At 41.5% G+C, this 18011-nt stretch overlaps 2 protein-coding genes across 7 annotated transcripts in view; one reads left to right on the top strand and one right to left on the bottom strand.

Moving 5' to 3' along the window:
• The first annotated feature begins 50 nt into the window (after positions 1-50).
• LOC146573323 (elongation factor 1-alpha 1) lies at positions 51-9114 on the top strand. Of its 2 annotated transcripts, none has more exons than XM_085278099.1 (8): positions 51-181; positions 4709-4863; positions 5041-5220; positions 5900-6196; positions 6489-6639; positions 6876-7132; positions 7219-7453; positions 8474-9114. In XM_085278099.1, the coding sequence occupies exons 2-8, from the start codon at positions 4720-4722 to the stop codon at positions 8596-8598; spliced, it is 1389 nt and encodes a 462-aa protein (XP_085134225.1). In that variant the 5' UTR covers positions 51-181; positions 4709-4719; the 3' UTR covers positions 8599-9114. The 2 variants fall into 2 exon arrangements, with proteins under 2 accessions (XP_085134225.1, XP_085134224.1); XM_085278098.1 differs by lacking the exon at positions 51-181 and adding an exon at positions 988-1114.
• A 67-nt stretch (positions 9115-9181) lies between these two features.
• Positions 9182-18011, bottom strand: part of kcnq5b (potassium voltage-gated channel, KQT-like subfamily, member 5b) — a 138984-nt gene continuing 130154 nt past the window's right edge. For all 5 annotated transcript variants that reach the window (XM_085278093.1, XM_085278095.1, XM_085278094.1 and 2 more), the window contains 2 exons: positions 15507-15633; positions 9182-14841 (listed from right to left, as the gene is read on the bottom strand). In XM_085278093.1, coding sequence (XP_085134219.1) covers positions 13597-14841; positions 15507-15633 — 1372 coding nt within the window. In that variant the 3' untranslated portion in view covers positions 9182-13596. The remainder of the gene's footprint in view (positions 14842-15506; positions 15634-18011) is intronic.

Genomic DNA, 18011 nt, shown 5'->3' with positions numbered 1-18011 from the left:
AGCAGTGCCGGTTAATTTGTTCTGTTGCAGCAGAGCGCCATCTAGCGGCTCATTGTTTCACAGAGTGACGCGTGTGACGCCACCTGACACAGCAGCTCTGTGTTTGTGTCGGTGTCGGTGCATCACACCGGCAGCATCTCCAGTTTCACCGCAGTCCAGTGAGCGCGCCCCGCGGCTGAAGGTAGGGTAGGCTTTGGGATGTTTTTCAGGGTGTTTTCCAGCGCAAAAAGCTGCGCTCTTTTCCTGCATCCTTCACTAATCCTCCGCAGATGGATGGGGATTTCATGTGTGTTCTGTGTGTGATGGTTGTTATGTAATTGCATCACACTGACAGTGAGGCTTGAATGTTGTTTGGCTTCCATGTCACGGTAATTTGATAAAGGAGAGAGGTACCAAAAAGTACAGAGGGGCGTGGGGGGCTGGGTAGGCCCGGATGGCGCAGTTTCAGCGCACAGACATTGCTCCCCAACGGCCACACCATCATCTTCATCAGCAACATCGCGCTGCCACAGCTAAATAGTGCTGTGTAATAACTGTGTGACTCCTGGGACATGCGGGCGTCTCTAGTGCAGGTCTGCAGCCTCATGACCACCGCCTGGTCGTTGCGGCAGTGTCGCACAGAAATGTCCTGCAATGACACGTTTTTACGTCCGATCTGATGAGCTGGATGAGATTTGTAAGATTGGGGGGTTTCATTTTGAAGTGCACGAGTCTTGAGTGTATGGGCTGCTGTGCTCTGATGTTAGCTCAGTTTACTGTGTATTTTGGCAAATGCCAACATTTTCCTTTCATAGCCTGTTAAACGAACAGAACAGTAAATGCAGTATTTACCCCCTTACCCCTCCCAGACTCATATATATTTAATTAACCACCGGTTTATGCAGTAAAATAAAAGTTTAGGTTCATTCCAACATTTTTTTTTTTTGTTTGTTTTTTGGTAGTTCATTTGTTGTCTATTTGACTATAATAACCTTGGTTTAGTCTGCAAGCTTCTAAATCTGCTGAACTGCCCATGCGCAAGACACTTCCTTAGCTTGTGAGGGAGTAGTGCAGGTGTTGCTAATCAGACTTACTGTTAGCTAACTAAATTTTGTTTAGCCTCAGAAAACAAAAGGTAAGGTGATGGTTGGAGCTAGTGTATTATTTTGTTTATGTATATATTTCTAATTGTTAATTTGGATATGTCTCTGTTTAAATTTCAATGTAAACTTTCAAAATACCAGCGGGAAATCCCGTTAGCTTATTGTTAGCTCGTAGGGCGGTAAATTTTGTCATAATAGAAGCAGACTAATATGAGCTTTACTTTTAACCGGCTTGTTATTATTAAATTAACTTATTTTATTATGTAACTAACTCGTGCATTCTATATTTATATGCCAGTCTGAGCCTTGGTGTGAAATAGTACAAATGTGTTGTTTTTTTAATATAAAACCTAATGTGCTATGCTGTAAATAAACTCGGGTTTAATACATAAATAAAGGCTTGGAAAGAAAATGTTTTCAAGTTTAACAGGTACACTAAATTAATTATTTAGTGTCCCATATTTATTAAGTACAGTGTAAAAAGTATATAAAATCCCTCTTAGCCATTTAGTGGGGCGTACCAGTATTTTATAGGCCACCATTAAATGTGATATTAATGTTAGATCCGTTGTTATTATACATTAATATCACACTAATATTTAATATTCAAGAACTGTAACAGCCCTAATAGTAGTTTAAACCACTTGGTACGAAAAAGGGACCCAATTGATAAGGTCACGTGACAGGAGAAAATGTAAATGAATTGAGAATATTGCCAAAAAAGTATAATTGTTGAAAAGAAATCTGAACTGAAAAAAATACCCGACAATTTGTACTTTAACAGTTCACTTAAACTGCAATTTGGTTTTTACCAGAATTAATTCATTAAATAGTTAATGAATAAGTCAATTACTGTGCCTTGTTTTAGTGGATGTTTTGTTAAAAATAGTGCCAGGTTATATTTTCTTCTTGCTACACAGAAGAAATGGGGAGGAAAAGAATGACAAACACATAAATAGGTTAGAGAGTCTAGTCTATTTTAAAAATAAAGGACTGTGCACATTTCCACTGTTGGTGATTTTTGGGGTTTTCTCTGTATTACTTTAGGGCCTTTTCCTCACAATATGAAGCGCCTTGAGGCTACTTTTGTTGTTTTGTTGCTAAATAAATAAAACTGAATTGAAATTGAATTGACCCAAATGCTTCACTTTTGAAATACTCCTACTGTGCAAAGAATGGTGTATATTTGAAGTACAGTACAGTATTTGTGGTCATAGGAGAGCAGGTGAGGTGCATCTTCTTAGTTAAATTAATAAGGAATAATTATGAGAGCATTTCCTGGACATGCCTTCATAGCACCAGAGTAAGGACAGATTAAAGCAGAAAGGCTTGTCGGAGGCAAGGCAAGGCAAATTTATTTGTATAGCACAATTCAACAACAAGGTGATTCAAAGTGCTTTACAGAGACATTAGAAACAAAAACAAATAAAAAGCATGATTTAAAATTGATTAAAACAAGCAAACAAACAAACTAACTAAACACACACATTTCACACCTGTTCGCGCGATCTGAACCCTTATCGTAAGGGGAGCTACCAGTCCTTCTGTGGACGAGCTACTTTCTATTTTAAATTCCCTGAATTTAAAATACTCTCTAGACCCAGTCTAGACCCAGCTGGGGAGCTACCCAGAGCTCTAAACCCACTTAACAAACAAACAAACAAAACAGTATATAAAATCAAAACAGATAAAATCAGAAATAGATAAGATCAGTAGTTAGTGTAAGTTTTGAAATTTAAGCTTAAAAGTGTGGATTTGGTGCTTTATTCAAATGCAGCTGAGAATAGGTGAGTCTTCAACCTGGATTTAAATAAACTGAGTGTTTCAGCTGATCTGAGGCTTTCTGGGAGTTTGTTCCAGATATAAGGAGCATAAAAGCTGAAACCTACATTTGAGAAGCAGTTCTTGTTTATATACAATAAAATCCACAAGTATTTGAACAGTGGCACAGTTTTATAATTTGCCCTCCATACATCAACGCAGTGCACTGATCTGGCTTTTTCCAGTTCCGATACAGATGCCCACAGCCAAGGTATCTGCTTAATCCAATACCTGTTTTGCATTAATAATCTGTAATCCTCCCTGTGAGGACTCATTTGTTTATATGTGAGATAAAATCAGGCTTGATATAAACAGCTTCCATAACTCTGTAAATTAAAAGTGAAAAGTTAATGGATCCAAGAATATACATTTGTTGAATTTATTAGCGAAGTAATAAATGATAACAAGCTCGGTATGAACACCATCAAATATAAATAATGTGTTGGAGTTATTCATCCAACTTATTTGCATTAGACTTATTTTGGTTACAGTGAGTCATTAGGCTGCTGCAGGATGATGTCAGGTACAGTCACATTGGTATCTCCTTTTTTCTCCTCACACACACATTATGTGTGAAGTAGGGCTGTTTGATATAGCGATATATATCAGATGATGATATGAAAACGTCAATCGTTGCATATATTACGCTTTCGTTTGTTTCTTGGTGTTGCAAAATAAACTGTTTATGGCAATATTTTTTCATTGTTTTGATAGTCACTGTAGAATTTCTTAAAGTTCTCTCTTTTTCCTATATTTAATATAACCACGCTACGGACGGAGAAGCGACTGTTTTTATGCGTTGACGTTAGCAACAACGACCGTAAAACCATTGCGTGGCTCCGTCGTCCGCTTGTTTATTTTCTACATAAACCTTTCACAATAAAGCTGAAGATCCTGTTGAGATTTTTTCAAAATAAACTGAATCACATGAAGGAGTACGGATGAGAAGCAAAAAAGAGCCGTCAGGTGCTAAAAAATAAACCTTAGAATCAAACGTCAGAACAGGCTTTTCCCCGCAGCACGCCGTGTAATAAATAGTCACAAAGAAAATGTCTAAAAATGTAGTTTCATGCATCGGTCCAAACACTTGACTCTAGGTACACGACCAGCTAAAAAAAAAAAAAACTTCACGCAAATCGAGCTGCCCGAGATTTACAGAAAATGTAAAATTTTTGTGATACATAACGTTGTCGGGACGATAAATGTCTTATATTGGGATATGAGATTTTGGTCATATCGCACAGCCCTTGTGTGAAGCTGTCCAAAGAGCTGAAGTGAAAGATTATTTAATCAAGCTGAGGACAACACATTATATTACAAAGCCATTTGGATCCAAATATCAGTTCAGGGTATATCAAGCAATCAAGATGTGATTGAAGTGGAGATTTTGAACTTTGATTCAAGCGGTTTAATGCAGCCATGTTTAGGTTGTGTGGCCAACTTAGTATTGGTCTGACTCAAAAAAATAAACCTATCAGAGAGAAGGGACTTTAGGAGTGGCCAAATCAATTGTCAATAATGTTGATTGGCCAATTTCATTTTAATGGGATCTGTCACCTTCTTTATGAGGCTCAAATATGTTTTAAAGCTCTGCTGATAAATTCATTTTTCTGACACCCGGTTTAAATGAGAGACAATTTTCAGGCTGTTTAATTTTTCAGATTTTAATTTCAGTTGAGTGTTTGGCTTCCAGAGTTAAAACAAAGAAATCAAGATAAAAATTATAATTGTGTCTTTGCATTACTTTTGCTGTTCCCTTTATGGAGATGACCCAAGTCTGTATCCGTTTCTTGTCTTGTTGTCAGAGTGAGCAGCGATGGGGAAGGAGAAGCTCCACATCAACATTGTGGTAATTGGACATGTTGACTCAGGCAAGTCCACCACCACCGGCCACCTGATCTATAAGTGTGGTGGCATTGACAAGAGGACAATTGAAAAGTTTGAGAAGGAAGCTGCAGAGGTATGACTCATGTTGTTCTTACTTCAAAAAAAGATCATTTTGAAATTTTTCTGCTATTTAACTCCTATTTTCGGTCTACTTGTCTCCTACTCTGGATAATATTCTCATCTTTTTATTACAAGTCCACAAAAAATATTCGGTCATCAGTCTTATTGATTTACCTTTTACACCTTGTAGATGGGAAAGGGTTCCTTCAAATATGCCTGGGTGCTGGACAAGCTGAAAGCTGAGCGTGAACGTGGCATCACCATCGACATTTCTCTTTGGAAGTTCGAGACCAGCAAGTACTACGTCACCATCATTGATGCTCCAGGGCACAGGGACTTTATCAAGAACATGATCACTGGGACCTCACAGGTACAGTTCAGTGGACTTCTTAAGTGCTCGTGTTAAATGCCATTTATAAGTTTTTCCTCTGCAGATCTTTCAGTGAGAAAAACTCCAACATCTCTGATCTCAGCTGGTGATGACATTCCTTGTTCTTGAGCTCACAGAGAGATCATAGTTTAGTTTAGTTTCACTTTATTTAAGACACACACGGGTCCATAGCAAATAAAATAGATGCAAAAAAAAAACAGTAGAAAATTTAAAACAAATTCCACAGTGTCACACAATTATATAGAAAGTAAAACAACAACTGTTCCATAACTTTGAATAACACCTAACTGAGTTTAGTGCAGGGTCAGTCAGAGATACGATTATACTGTTTGTGTAGTCCTTTACCCTACACATACAACTGTGCAGATTGAGACGATGACCACCATCATCAGCTTCTGTCCTAAATGCTTGGAATGGACTACTCCCAAGCATGGGACGAGATCCTCTCTAGAATCGCTGGTACAAGAAGGGTAATTGAACTGAGTGAGGTGTTTCTCCATTAACCCAAAGGCGAATGGAATCTCAGAAGGATTCAAAAACGTGGGAAAGACTGTAGCTAGTAGCATTAGAATAAGTAGAAGAGTATAACATGAGAGAAATGGTTGATGGAGAAACTTAAGGTGGAAAGACGTTTTCACATCTGTCTCCCTCCCCTCAGGCTGACTGTGCTGTGTTGATTGTGGCGGCGGGCGTGGGCGAATTTGAAGCTGGCATCTCAAAGAACGGGCAGACACGTGAGCACGCCCTCCTCGCCTACACCCTGGGAGTAAAACAGCTCATTGTGGGCATCAACAAGATGGATTCCACTGAGCCCAACTACAGCCAGAAGCGCTATGAGGAGATTGTGAAGGAAGTCAGCACTTACATCAAGAAGATTGGCTACAACCCTGACACCGTGGCTTTCGTGCCCATTTCTGGCTGGAATGGGGACAACATGCTGGAGCCCAGCCCTAACGTGAGACTGCCATGAGACCAGCTATGACTCTTTTATTTGTCTGAGACTAGCAGGGAGTTACACGTCTAAAATAATATAAGGTTTTATAACTATTAAAGAATGAGCTTTTGGGTAAAAATACTCCAACATGCTTACAGGTCTAATGCCTGCTAGTTAGCGCCTCATTCCTTCTTCAGCTTTGGCAAATGGCTTCTGGGTGTAAAATTCTAGCTCAGAATTTATCTGGTGTTAACATTCACATCTTATCACTCCTTGCTAAGCTGCAGACATGTGGGCTTCTCTCCCTTCACAGATGACCTGGTTCAAGGGCTGGAAGATCAACCGTAAAGATGGAAGTGCCTCAGGCACCACACTGCTCGAGGCTCTGGACGCCATCCAACCTCCGACGCGTCCGACCGATAAGCCCCTCCGCCTGCCTCTGCAGGACGTGTACAAGATTGGAGGTGAGGCTGTAAGGATGAAATGTGTTGTGAAGTTTGGCTGAAGTGTTGGTTGTTCCAGAATATGTATGAAAATAGGAATGAGATCACCTTGTGATAAAAACAGCTGAGCTGAATGAGGTCTGAAGAAATTCCCTTTGGTTCATTCTGTCCTAAATGCTGAGGCTTAGAAGTATACGACTTTAATCCATGCAGGTCTTCCACACAGCTGTAAAGTTGTTAACCTGCCTCTCCTCCAGGCATCGGTACTGTACCCGTGGGTCGAGTGGAGACCGGCATCCTAAAACCTGGCATGGTGGTGACCTTTGCCCCCGTCAATGTGACCACTGAGGTGAAATCTGTGGAGATGCACCACGAGGCCCTAACTGAGGCACTGCCCGGTGACAACGTGGGCTTCAACGTCAAGAACGTGTCTGTGAAGGATATTCGCCGTGGCAACGTGGCTGGAGACAGCAGGAACGACCCGCCACAGGAGGCAGCTGGCTTCACTTCTCAGGTGTGCTGTCAGTAGTGTGAAATGCACATCCTTCCTTCTGTTCCTCTCCAGGTTTACAAATAATACCTGTGTCTGCTGCCCTGCAGGTGATTATCCTGAACCACCCTGGTCAGATCAGTGCTGGATATGCCCCCGTGCTGGACTGCCACACTGCACACATTGCGTGCAAGTTTGCTGAGCTGAAGGAAAAGATTGACCGTCGCTCTGGTAAGAAGCTCGAGGACAACCCCAAGTCCCTGAAGTCTGGAGATGCCGCCATTGTTGATATGATCCCCGGGAAGCCCATGTGTGTGGAGAGCTTCTCTGAGTACCCGCCGCTCGGTAGGTTTTTTTTTATCCTGAAACTGGATTTTGTGGATCTAAATTTTAGCTTTATTTGACTGTGAATTATCCAAACTTTACTCTCACTGACAGTAAGAAATTAGTTTTCAATTCAAACTAAAACCAGATTATTGGCGATGCCTGTAGAACAACATGTACTGAAGGCTTTGTCCCCACTGCAGATGCCTGGGTTCGATTCCAGCTCAAATAATCTCTCTATTCACCCCACAGTTATCTGTCACTGTCTAATAAAGGTGAAAAGGACAGAAATATATCTTAAAATGCCAAATTTATTATTTGCATAAATTCAATGGATATTCTAAACTTGATCATATAGGTGAATATTAAAAAAAATATTTAAAAAAATTTTTTTTTAATTATTTTTTGGAGAGAAGCAGCACTCTCGATAGCTTCCTGTCTATCCAGCAGCACAGAAAGAAAGGGTGGGGGCACAGGTGACCATATACGACATGGTCGAAGTGCTGTATCTTCTCTCTCTCCACCTTCTAGTCTGTCTTCACTGCTTTATTTAATCAGTGAACATAAATGGACAGTTATGGATAGCTGAAGTTAAACAATTTTAAAATCATAAAATTTACCCGTTAGGGAGAACACAACTTCTGAATCAGAGGATCGTCTGTCATGCGTGACATTTTTCTATCAGACGACTAAAACAATAATAAAAAAAAAAAGCTAAATATCCCTGGATTCCTGTTACATGTCTGTGTGTGTGTAAAAATAACAACGTCACTCTGACTCTGCACAAACCCAAAGCAACGGGTTATTTCCCCTTTCTACATTTGTTCTCAAGAAAAACAGGAAGTGGTTTTAGTAGCTGAATAAGTTCATCACTAAGTTATTAGGTGAAAAGTCACATAGACATTTAGATTGCTTAAACAACAGAAAACACATTTCATGAAGCTGATCAAATTATATAAAAACAAAAATCTCTTGACACATACTTAGGTCACCTCCTCTCTGTATGTTAATGCACATTTTTTACCAATAATTCTTCCTCAGGGCGCTTTGCTGTCCGTGACATGCGTCAGACGGTGGCGGTGGGCGTCATCAAAGGCGTGGAAAAGAAAGCCGCCACGAGTGGTAAGATCACCAAATCGGCACAGAAGGCGCAGAAGGCCAAATGAACGTTGTGCTGGGCTGCTGCCCCAAACGCTCACCATGGCCGAAGACACACCCCGCCCCTTCTGCACTCCATAGTCAGCGTCTGGTCTATTATCACAATGCATCGCAAAAGCAGACGAAGGAAAAAAACTAACCAAAACGCTGTTAGTGCTCGTCTTATGTAGGTTTTATTGCAGCAGAACACAATAGGTTTGCGTTACAGTTCTCTGCCTGTTGAAGTTAATGATTCAGCTTCTCGTGGATCTAGACGACGATCGTAGTGACGAGGCAGACGCGTTCTTTTGTCAGCTCTTCGTTCATGTAAGCTCTGTGTTGTAGCTTTAACAAAAAGATAAACTTGTTAGCCTGAGGTAGATCAGCTTCTTGCATGTTTGCACCTTAGAGAAACTCTCCGTGCCTCGCACTTTGCTCAACTTAAACTCCCTCCAAGTAGCTCTGATAAATGTTACTGTTAAGTTCACCTTAACCGCTGTTATTTGTGATTCTACGTTCATACAAGTAAAGGTGTTTAAACATTATCTCTCTGCTCCTCATTTCATTCAAATCAAAACCACCAAAAAACATCTGTAGAATTTCCTTTATTGATGAATGAGAATAAAAGTTTGCTTGCATTTACATTACAGGCTTCATAAATCTGAGATTATTACTAGTGTGTAAATATGTGAACATAATTTAAATAAATTAAAATGACACACAGACAGAATGGTAACATGTCAAAGGTCCATTTTTAGCTCAATAGCAAAATCTCTGAATATAAAAACTAAAATGCCTCAAGTAAGGACCTAATGAGAGGAAATAAAGACAGTGCAATCATCTCTGTGTGGAGGAACCTAATGCACCTTTCAGAAACTAAATTAACTCAAAGCTCAATATGTACCATACAAGCAAGGCACCGGTATACTGGATGTACTGCACATTTTGTAGACTTCATATCAGAGCTGGGCTCCTTGATTTTAAACTCAAGTGATGGCATAGCATTCATTATCACTTCTAGATAGGTTTGGATATGGCAGCCTCTTCATGCAAAGGAGATTAAAATCCATTCTTCAAAGCAAACTAAACTTCCTTAAACTTTTCTGGTTTTTGGTAAGGGGTATCTGCAGAATCTATTCAGGTGTTTTATGTCATGCATCTATAGATCAGTCCACGTTCTACCCTGCTATTTAGCCTGTCTGTGTCACACGGGCAGGGACACTCAGATCCACAATTGTAGGTGAGGGTAGAAATGTAGATCGACCAGATGGGCAGTTTTTACCTGTGATAGCCAGAGGTGGACCAATCACCAAAACTGATCTGCATCTAGCTGTGCTGTAATAGTTTTCCCAAGTACCAGAAAAACCTACTTAACCGTATCAAATGCATCTAATTCTCTAACATGCAACAAGGAGGTTTGACATTGCTTTTCTTGTTTTAATGTCAATACTCAGCGACTATACATTCTGTAGCCAGGAAGCAAAAATAATCCCCACATCACAGAGTATAGAAAAAAAGCAAACATTGACCATGATTTTAAATAAGAGTTTAAAAATCTTCCCTCATGTAAGAACAGGCCGGGAGAAAAGCCAGATACAAGATAAACTCGTACGTCGAAACATTTCCTTCAGTGTTTCTGAACCAAAACAAAGTGCTTTGCCAGGTCACACACCTGTTCTGACATTAAGCAATTCTCTTAAACCAGGTAATGACATTTGAGATGTTCTTCAATCCATGGCTGCGATCGGCAGGGAAACCAACCGGTCGGTGCATAATTGATGTGAAGTTAACAGCCGCTGCTTGTAACCTCTGTTGACGTCCTCACTGGCTGCTGGTGGGAATGGGCATTCTTCTCTGTACACGTGTGCATACAGCAAACTTGCATGCATGCCTTTGAAACATGATTTGAGTTCAGGGGTTTTACGGCCACCCATCAAAGAGACCAACATTTTTTAACATGGGGTTTAATTTATCCAAGGAAATGGTCAGAAATAACAATTTGTGTTGGCTCTTCATGCTTGGTCAACCCCAAAGACTCATTCTGACCAGAAAAATAACTCCCTGAGCCAATAGCAGGGAACTCAACCTCAAACACAACTGGGCATTTGAAAGAAGGTAACAAATAGATGGTGAGCTATGACCTCGGGCTGAGGATTGGTGGTGGTGTTGACAAAAAAGTGATCGTCTGCCAAAAAAATGATTGCCTGTATTTAAACTACTGTAAATCACTTGTTAGCCTATAATATATAAAACATGTATCAAATGTATCCCTCATGAATGATATCAAGTCATCTTGAGCTACAACAGCATTCCTGCCACAAGGTAGAAGCTGCAGAGTTTTTGGCGTTTATATATGTAGGGCCGCACGGTGCCGTGCTGGTTAGCACTGTTGCCTCAGACAGCTCAACTCCACAATCTGGCCAGGACCCTTCTGTGTGGCGTTTGCATTTTCTCCCTGTGTTTGTGTGGGTTCTCAAGCTTCCTCCCACACTCCACAGACATGCAGTTTGTGGGGTTAGGTTAATTGGTCATTCTAAATTGCCCATAGGTGGGAATGGTTGTCTGTCCCTACACGTTAGCCCTGCGACAGACTGGCGACCTGTCCAGGGCATATCCTGCCTCTCACCTATGGTAGACGACACAGGCTAGAGTCCCACCCCGTAACCCTGGTAAGGATAAGTGGAAGAGAATAGATGCATATATATCCTTTATTTATCCAGTTAACAAATCTCATTGATATCAAAAATGTCTTTAAGAGTGATCTGGTCAAGAGCGCAGCAGTAGTTGAAACAAATACGACTTATGCGACGTTTTAAGAGACCAACATGGTCACAAAGACACTTGCAAAACTGGTCATTTTGTTATTTTATGTAAAACTCCTTTTTAAAATCCTGTTCAAGTCTATTAATCAATATAAATAAAGACATTACAAATAAAACACACACTGAAACATCAGGAATCACTTTTTTGGCAGACTATCACTTTGTTGTTGTAACGCCAGCTCCTGGGCTGATCCCACAAATAGCAAGGAGAGAGGGCGGGGCATGGAAACAAGAATATACAAATATGTAGGGCAGGAAACATTTGTAGACCAACGGCTTGAAGAGGGTGTTGTGAGGAGTGGTTCCACTCCCCAACTTAAGATAAAATCCACACTTAAATGTACCTGTTGTGTTTGGAAAAAGCCCAAAGTACACAAAAGTTGGGCTTTGTGATAAAGCATATCTTTTCTTCCCGCTGAACCTCTGAGTAGCAGCTTATGGTTTTATAAGTTTCAAAATAAGACACCAAAAGAATCTGAGTTTAAGTGAACAAAGACTATATAAGATGGAGGTAGCCACTCTGCTTTCACCTATCGGTTACTCATTTCCTGCTATGAAGCACTTTTGGGGTTCCCATCTTGGTGTTTTTGAAAGCAGAGGTGGAGCTGATGGTGAAACTGAGGGACACTTAATGCCCATATGTTCACACTGTAAACCTGCTTTATGTCCTGCACAGTAATAGGGATCACGATTCACAAAATGAACAATATTTTACTTGAAACTAGTGATGTTAACTATGAACCCATCGAGGAAGTGAGCAGCAGGGACATTTCTTTCTCAGTTTATACAACAGGGCTTTCTTTTTGAACCAAGGGAGTGTCCCCCTGCTGGCCATCAAAAAGAATGCAGGTTTAAGGCACTTCTGCATTGACTTCACTTTTCAGATCTAGAAGCTACGTCCATCTCTTATATACAGTCAGTGATTGTGGTTGAACAGTCCAAAAATATCATTTTACCTTGATGGAAAACATAAGAGATAAAGAACCATGGTGCTCAGAGAATCTAACTGTACTTATACTAACATAACAATACTTGATAACATCATTATGCTCCAATACATCAGTGTATATATTTTTTCTTTTTTGGGGGGGCCCTACAAGCACAAACAGGAGCCCATTTGTTCATTTTAATTACTGACAATCAAATCTCTGAATGCAACTGGCCCCTCCCCTACCTTCCCTGTGTGTTCTTGCACCTTATAAAACAGAGTTCCAAAATTGTGTTGAGGACAACAACCTAAAACCACAAGAAATTTGTTGTTCTTGCTGTAAAGACGGAAAAAAAAAACATGCATGAAAACGTAAATCGTATTGCCTGTATTCACATTACACTGTTATATTCCTTTTTAATAGAGTTCTTTTTAAAGGTTTGATTGAAACTAAAATGATTTAAATTCTGTCCTTTGAACGTATTGCTTTAGTTTCATAAAATTTACCCTCTTAACTTCAGATTACCTGTACAGATTATGGTTAAAGTTGGGTCTTATTTTAGCCACAAGGCCAAATTTCCAGAAACAAAGACGACGTTACATCTCAGAATTAAGTCTTGTTCATTTCCACATTACAGTTTTTCTATAAAAAGATTTTCCATTTTCCAAACAGGTGAAAATGTTCAAAAATGGGTTGAATGCTAAGAAACCGAAACCTAAGATATGTCATCAATGACCTTGTGAATCTTAAGAGGTTAAAGATGGGAAAGAAAGAATGCATCTGGCAGTAGTGATGTAACATCATTTCAGTGTGGAAACGTCTTGTTTGATGGGAGACACATAAAATGTGGCTTTTATACACTGAACATGGCCATTCTCAGAGAGGGTTTCAATAAGTGTTAGGAGCCCATGCCCTCGACTGCAAACTGTACCTTTCAAATCTCTGTACCTCTTTACAATAAGCATGCACTCCATGCTGTATGTCAAGGTCTCATATCAACCCGAGTTTAACAGCGGAGGTTTTTGGGTGTCTCTGTTGTCGTTTCTCAGGCTCTTATCTCAGATTTGTCAATCACACTTTAAAACAAAACTCATGCAATGATATGTCATATGGTCAGCCTGTATGAAAATACTGTGATTCTTATCAAATGGATCAACATGAATATAAACAGAAGAAGACCCCATGTAATATTCCCACCCACCCACTTCCCTCCAAAAAGGATAAAAACCGTCTTTTTGAGGTGAGATTGGTGTGCCTTCCCGACATGTAGCTGGGTCTATTTTAGCCGTACGTGTGGCATGTTCAGCAACTCGTTGCTGCCAGTAGAGGGCAAGGATGCGTGACCGCTGGCCAGACTGCGGTTTGAGCCCTGGGTCCCTGCTCCGGCTCTGCCGCCTGTCCTCAGGAGTTCTGAGGAGTAAGTCGGAGTCTCGGCAGACCCCTGTGACAAGAAGTCAAGTCCCTGCGTCTCAATGTCTCTATCACTGATAAAGAGGTCCTCCTCACCCCACCCACCTCCACTCCTCCTGCCTGTACCGCCCCCTCCTCCCCCAGGATCTTGGCTACAGCTATGGAAGCCAATGGGGGAGTCACTGCTTGTACTGGGGCTTGGAGATGACAGGCTGTGGCCGTGATGGGTGGGGGCTACTTGCTTCAGATCCTGCACTGACATGGACTTGCCCAATCCTCGGTCCATCTCGTTGGACCCAGAGCAGCAGCCCAGCGCTGGTGGCACCAGGGGCTCCAGCTCCAAGCTCATTTGTCTCCTCCAAGATCCCTCCTCCTTTGTGCTAAGCCTGCTGTTGCTGTTCCCTTGGAGCTGCTGCCCCAATCTGTTGAGCCCCAACCCAAGGCCCTTCCCGACAACGCTGTCCTCCATCTGTGTCCCAAGACCTCCACAAAAGTCCTCTATGTCAGGGGATACCTCTATGGAGGCTGTTCGCACTAAAGTGCCTGGGCCGTGACTTCGGCTAGGAGGGGGTGGAGGTGGAAGCCTCGCCAGAAGAGGAAACCCACCATCTCTTACTCCTCTGTCCCCTGAACTGCTGACACTGTTCGGGGTGAGGATGGGTGGAGAACTACCCATAGCCTCATCAGTGCCACTTTCAGGTGTGGTGGCCTGAGCCTGGGGATGGTGGTGGTGGCGATGGTGATGATGATGTGGCAGGGGCGATGGGCTGAAAGAGGATGATGCGAGGCCAGAGGGAGGCGTGGAAGAGGGGGCATTGAGATTGAGGTTGAGCTCGTTGGGGGGCCCCAGGATGAGATGGAGTCCTCCCTGCGAGAGATGAGAACTGGTGGAGGAGCGAGTGACGAAGCCGCTGGTGGGCGGCGCTCCACTGCTGCTGACCTGGGTGGAGCAGGACATGTCCTTGCTGAAGACAGAGGAGTGGTAGTCTGAAGTCTGTTCCAGCTCGAAGAGGGGAAGAGAGGAAAGCGTGAGGGCCGAAGACGAGCCTTTACGCAGAACCTGACGATAAATGTCGAGCAGGGAGTCCAGCTTCGACTCAATCGACTGGACCTGTGAGCAGAGAAGAGGAATAAAGGAGTGATCTACCGCCACATCTGGCAGAATGTACAGATGCTCTAAGTGTCGATTTGAATGCTTGAGAATCAGGTCTGGGGGCTCATAGCTACCTCAACAGCATCTTGCTTTCTACCAGATGTTTGTTTTAAGCTTTAGGATTCATATGCATTTGCCACTTTCAACTTGTGCACCTGAAAAAAATCTATTTGCTGTAAAGAGTAAAATGTGATTCAGGGCCGTCTTAATAAGGTTTTGAATTCTACCCATTGTGACAAATACCAAAATAAAATGATCAGTAAGATGTTTTAGTCTTATAAGCAGTTTGGAGATGAATGTGATTAGCTGAGTTAGTCTAATGTTGCATAAAAACTGGAAGCGGGACAGAGCCGGAATACCAACAAGTTTATTTCCTGTAACTTTAGGAAACTTAAACGCAGTCGAGATGGATCACATTTTACTGTATTTAGCTGGTTTGCTGTCGATGGACTGGCACTTACGTAGCGCTGTTCTAGTCTTATTGACCAGAAACACTGGGGGCATTTTGGGGTACGTAATGAGGACCGGAGGCAGCAAGGATCCAAACACTGAAGTTCCAATTAGCAAAAACCCTGATCCTCTCAACCTCCTGAAATTTTAAGAACAAAACCCAGAGGACGGACCTGTCGCTCCACCTTACAGACGCGACCCAGCATGCTCATGTCCTCCAGTATATCGCCATCAGAGAGCAGCTTGTCTCGAATCTTCTTATCCAGAGGAATTTGGCCCTTCCCAAGGATTTGGTCCACCCTGAAATGCACAGAAATACAAGCAAACACAATAAGATATTAATTTTAAAATGTACAAAGGAGGACTACAAAAGGAAGGAAAATTAGAACCGTTTATCTAAAGTAAACCTTTCCCCGAATAAAACAAATCCAAACACGAGAGATTATTCTTCCTCACTGGACTTCACACTTCCAAACATTACCAACCAGATTACATTTTACCAATTAACAATACAACTTTTTATTTCAGACTCTAAACATTAGAGTCTTATATTTTGGTTTACACATGATTATATTTATGTCTAAATGCTAAATCCAGTCAGGCTCTGTGGGATCTGGTTAATAAAGTCTGTTTGTGTTAAAGCTGACAGAGAGCACAGAAAAACTGAGCCAAGATCATGCAATCACGAGTTCACCAAAAGGAAGAAGAAAAAGTCAGGTGTGGACACCCTGTATGTCACCACTAAATCATGCTAGAAGAAAAGGGGATCGAGCACTACACCGGGAAGTTAGATCTGGATTCTAAAACTGTATTTTTACAGGAGGAAGCGAGAAGATTTACGACACTCGTTCATTGTAAATCAGTCCAATTTCAAATAAGAAATGTAATTCAGGATAAGATGGGCAGGAACCGAATGATTCACGCTCCTCTTGAATATGAAACATGCAGATCAAATGTAGACGATCTGGGGATTGTAATTGTGGACTGGATCCAAATATAGACAAGACCAGCCTCCATGTAACATTTTAAACATTTTACTAAAAAAAACAAAAACATTTTGCGTAAATTTAAGGACTGTTACAGCTTTCTCTATTCTAATCTTACAGATGTTTTTCATATATTACAGTGAGGTCATGGCAGGTTGAAGTTATTTGTGGCTGGAGCTTGCTGACCTGTGTTAGACTCTACTCGTGACTACGAGATGTGTTTAAAAAAAAAAAAAAAAGAAGCATGTTGACAGGCCCTCCACCCTTTGCAAGTCGGATTGGCTCATCTGCAGCAACAGAGTGCACACAGCATCAGCAGGGGGCAGTGTTGCAACAGCAATGACAGGTGAAACCTTCTGGTGTGTGATTGGAGTGTGTCTAAAACATGTTAGCATCACATTGCAAACTCCTTTCCCAGAACAGAAGTCAATTTACTTAAGAGATCTGTTAGTGGCTGGTTAGTAGCAGATATATCCAGGACGTGTTTGTGTGTGGGAGCAGAGTGTGGCTCGAAGCTCAGTTAATTCAGGCTTTAGCTCGTCAACCAGGGGCCTCATTTATCAAATCATCAGAGGAAAAAAGCTCCAAACTTACACGTTTTTAAAACCTGCAGACAACTTGGATTTATCATGCATATAAAGGCGGTGACAAATCCCGAACTTTCAACCGCTTCTCCTTAAAAGCCTCGGGTGGCACATGTGGAACAAGAAGTGAAGGTAAAGGCAACAAAACAACACTGGCAGCAATGTAAAGGTCCTGATTAACAAAGACAAGCAAATCTATCAGTTTTATGCAGGACTGGAAGGAGTAGTACTGTACTGCATTATGTGTCAACTCAAGCTGATTTAGGCTTCATCTGTCCCCTTCCTGACAAACCTGCCAGTCTCTTAGGACACACAGCATGCTTCAGGGGCTTACATCATTGTTAAATGGTAAGCTGAAATCCTTTGAGTTTGGGATTTATAGAGCTGTGTTTGTAATTGTTCTTCAATGTGAAAACTGTACACATAAAAATAGTTTAATGTCCTGGTGAGCAGTGAAAACAAGGTTCATTCATAAAAGTTTCCAAGCAGTGCTACTAAGTGAATTTTGGATCAAGAGGGTCTTTGCCTGTCCAAAATCAGAAGTGAGATGTTGGCACAGCTGAAGTATAGTATTATGTACTCGTCAGCCACTCAACACCATCTACAAAGGAGGTCCCCGCAGTCCTTAGACATGCACGCTGCACACCATCCATTTCTCTATTTTATCTCTGGTGAGCCAGGCTCAGCAACTGCCGGTTTCTATGGATCAGTTGATCCAGACCTAACTATATGCTTTGTCAAAGGGAAAGTTTTAAGCCTAATCTTAAAAGTAGAATCCAAACTGGGAGTTTCCACAGAAGAGGGGCCTGAAAGCTGAAGGGTCTACCTCCCATTCTACTTTTAAATACTCTAGGAACCACAAGTCAGCCCGCAGTCTGAGAGGGAAGTGCTCTAATGGGTTTATATGGTACTATAAGGTCATTAAAATAAAATGGGGCCTTTTAAATTTGATTCTGGATTTAACAGGAAGCCAATGAAGGGAAGCCAATATGGGGGCAAATATGCTCTCTCTTTCTAGCAAAAAATGAACTCAACAGTTGTACTAATTGTCCCGAGTGCATGTTTTGTAAACCTCATTGCCATCACTTCTCCATGAAGGGGCGGTCAG

Source organism: Mchenga conophoros, linkage group LG6 (genome assembly GCF_057382185.1).
Source record: "Mchenga conophoros isolate Kocher_MC1m ecotype Shallow Benthic linkage group LG6, M_conophoros_male_GT1.1, whole genome shotgun sequence".
Lineage (NCBI taxonomy): Eukaryota > Metazoa > Chordata > Actinopteri > Cichliformes > Cichlidae > Mchenga > Mchenga conophoros.
Note: the sequence above shows the minus strand (reverse complement) of the source record. Positions and strands in the feature narration are given on the sequence as shown.

What these genes read in the sequence shown, in the direction of transcription:
- LOC146573323 (XM_085278099.1), top strand. Translation starts at nt 4,720, where the DNA reads ATGGGGAAGGAGAAGCTCCACATCAACATTGTGGTAATTGGACATGTT. An exon ending in TGATCACTGGGACCTCACAG is followed by an intron (nt 5,221 to 5,899) that starts GTACAGTTCAGT and finishes CCCTCCCCTCAG; the next exon opens with GCTGACTGTGCTGTGTTGAT. An exon ending in TGCTGGAGCCCAGCCCTAAC is followed by an intron (nt 6,197 to 6,488) that starts GTGAGACTGCCA and finishes CTCCCTTCACAG; the next exon opens with ATGACCTGGTTCAAGGGCTG.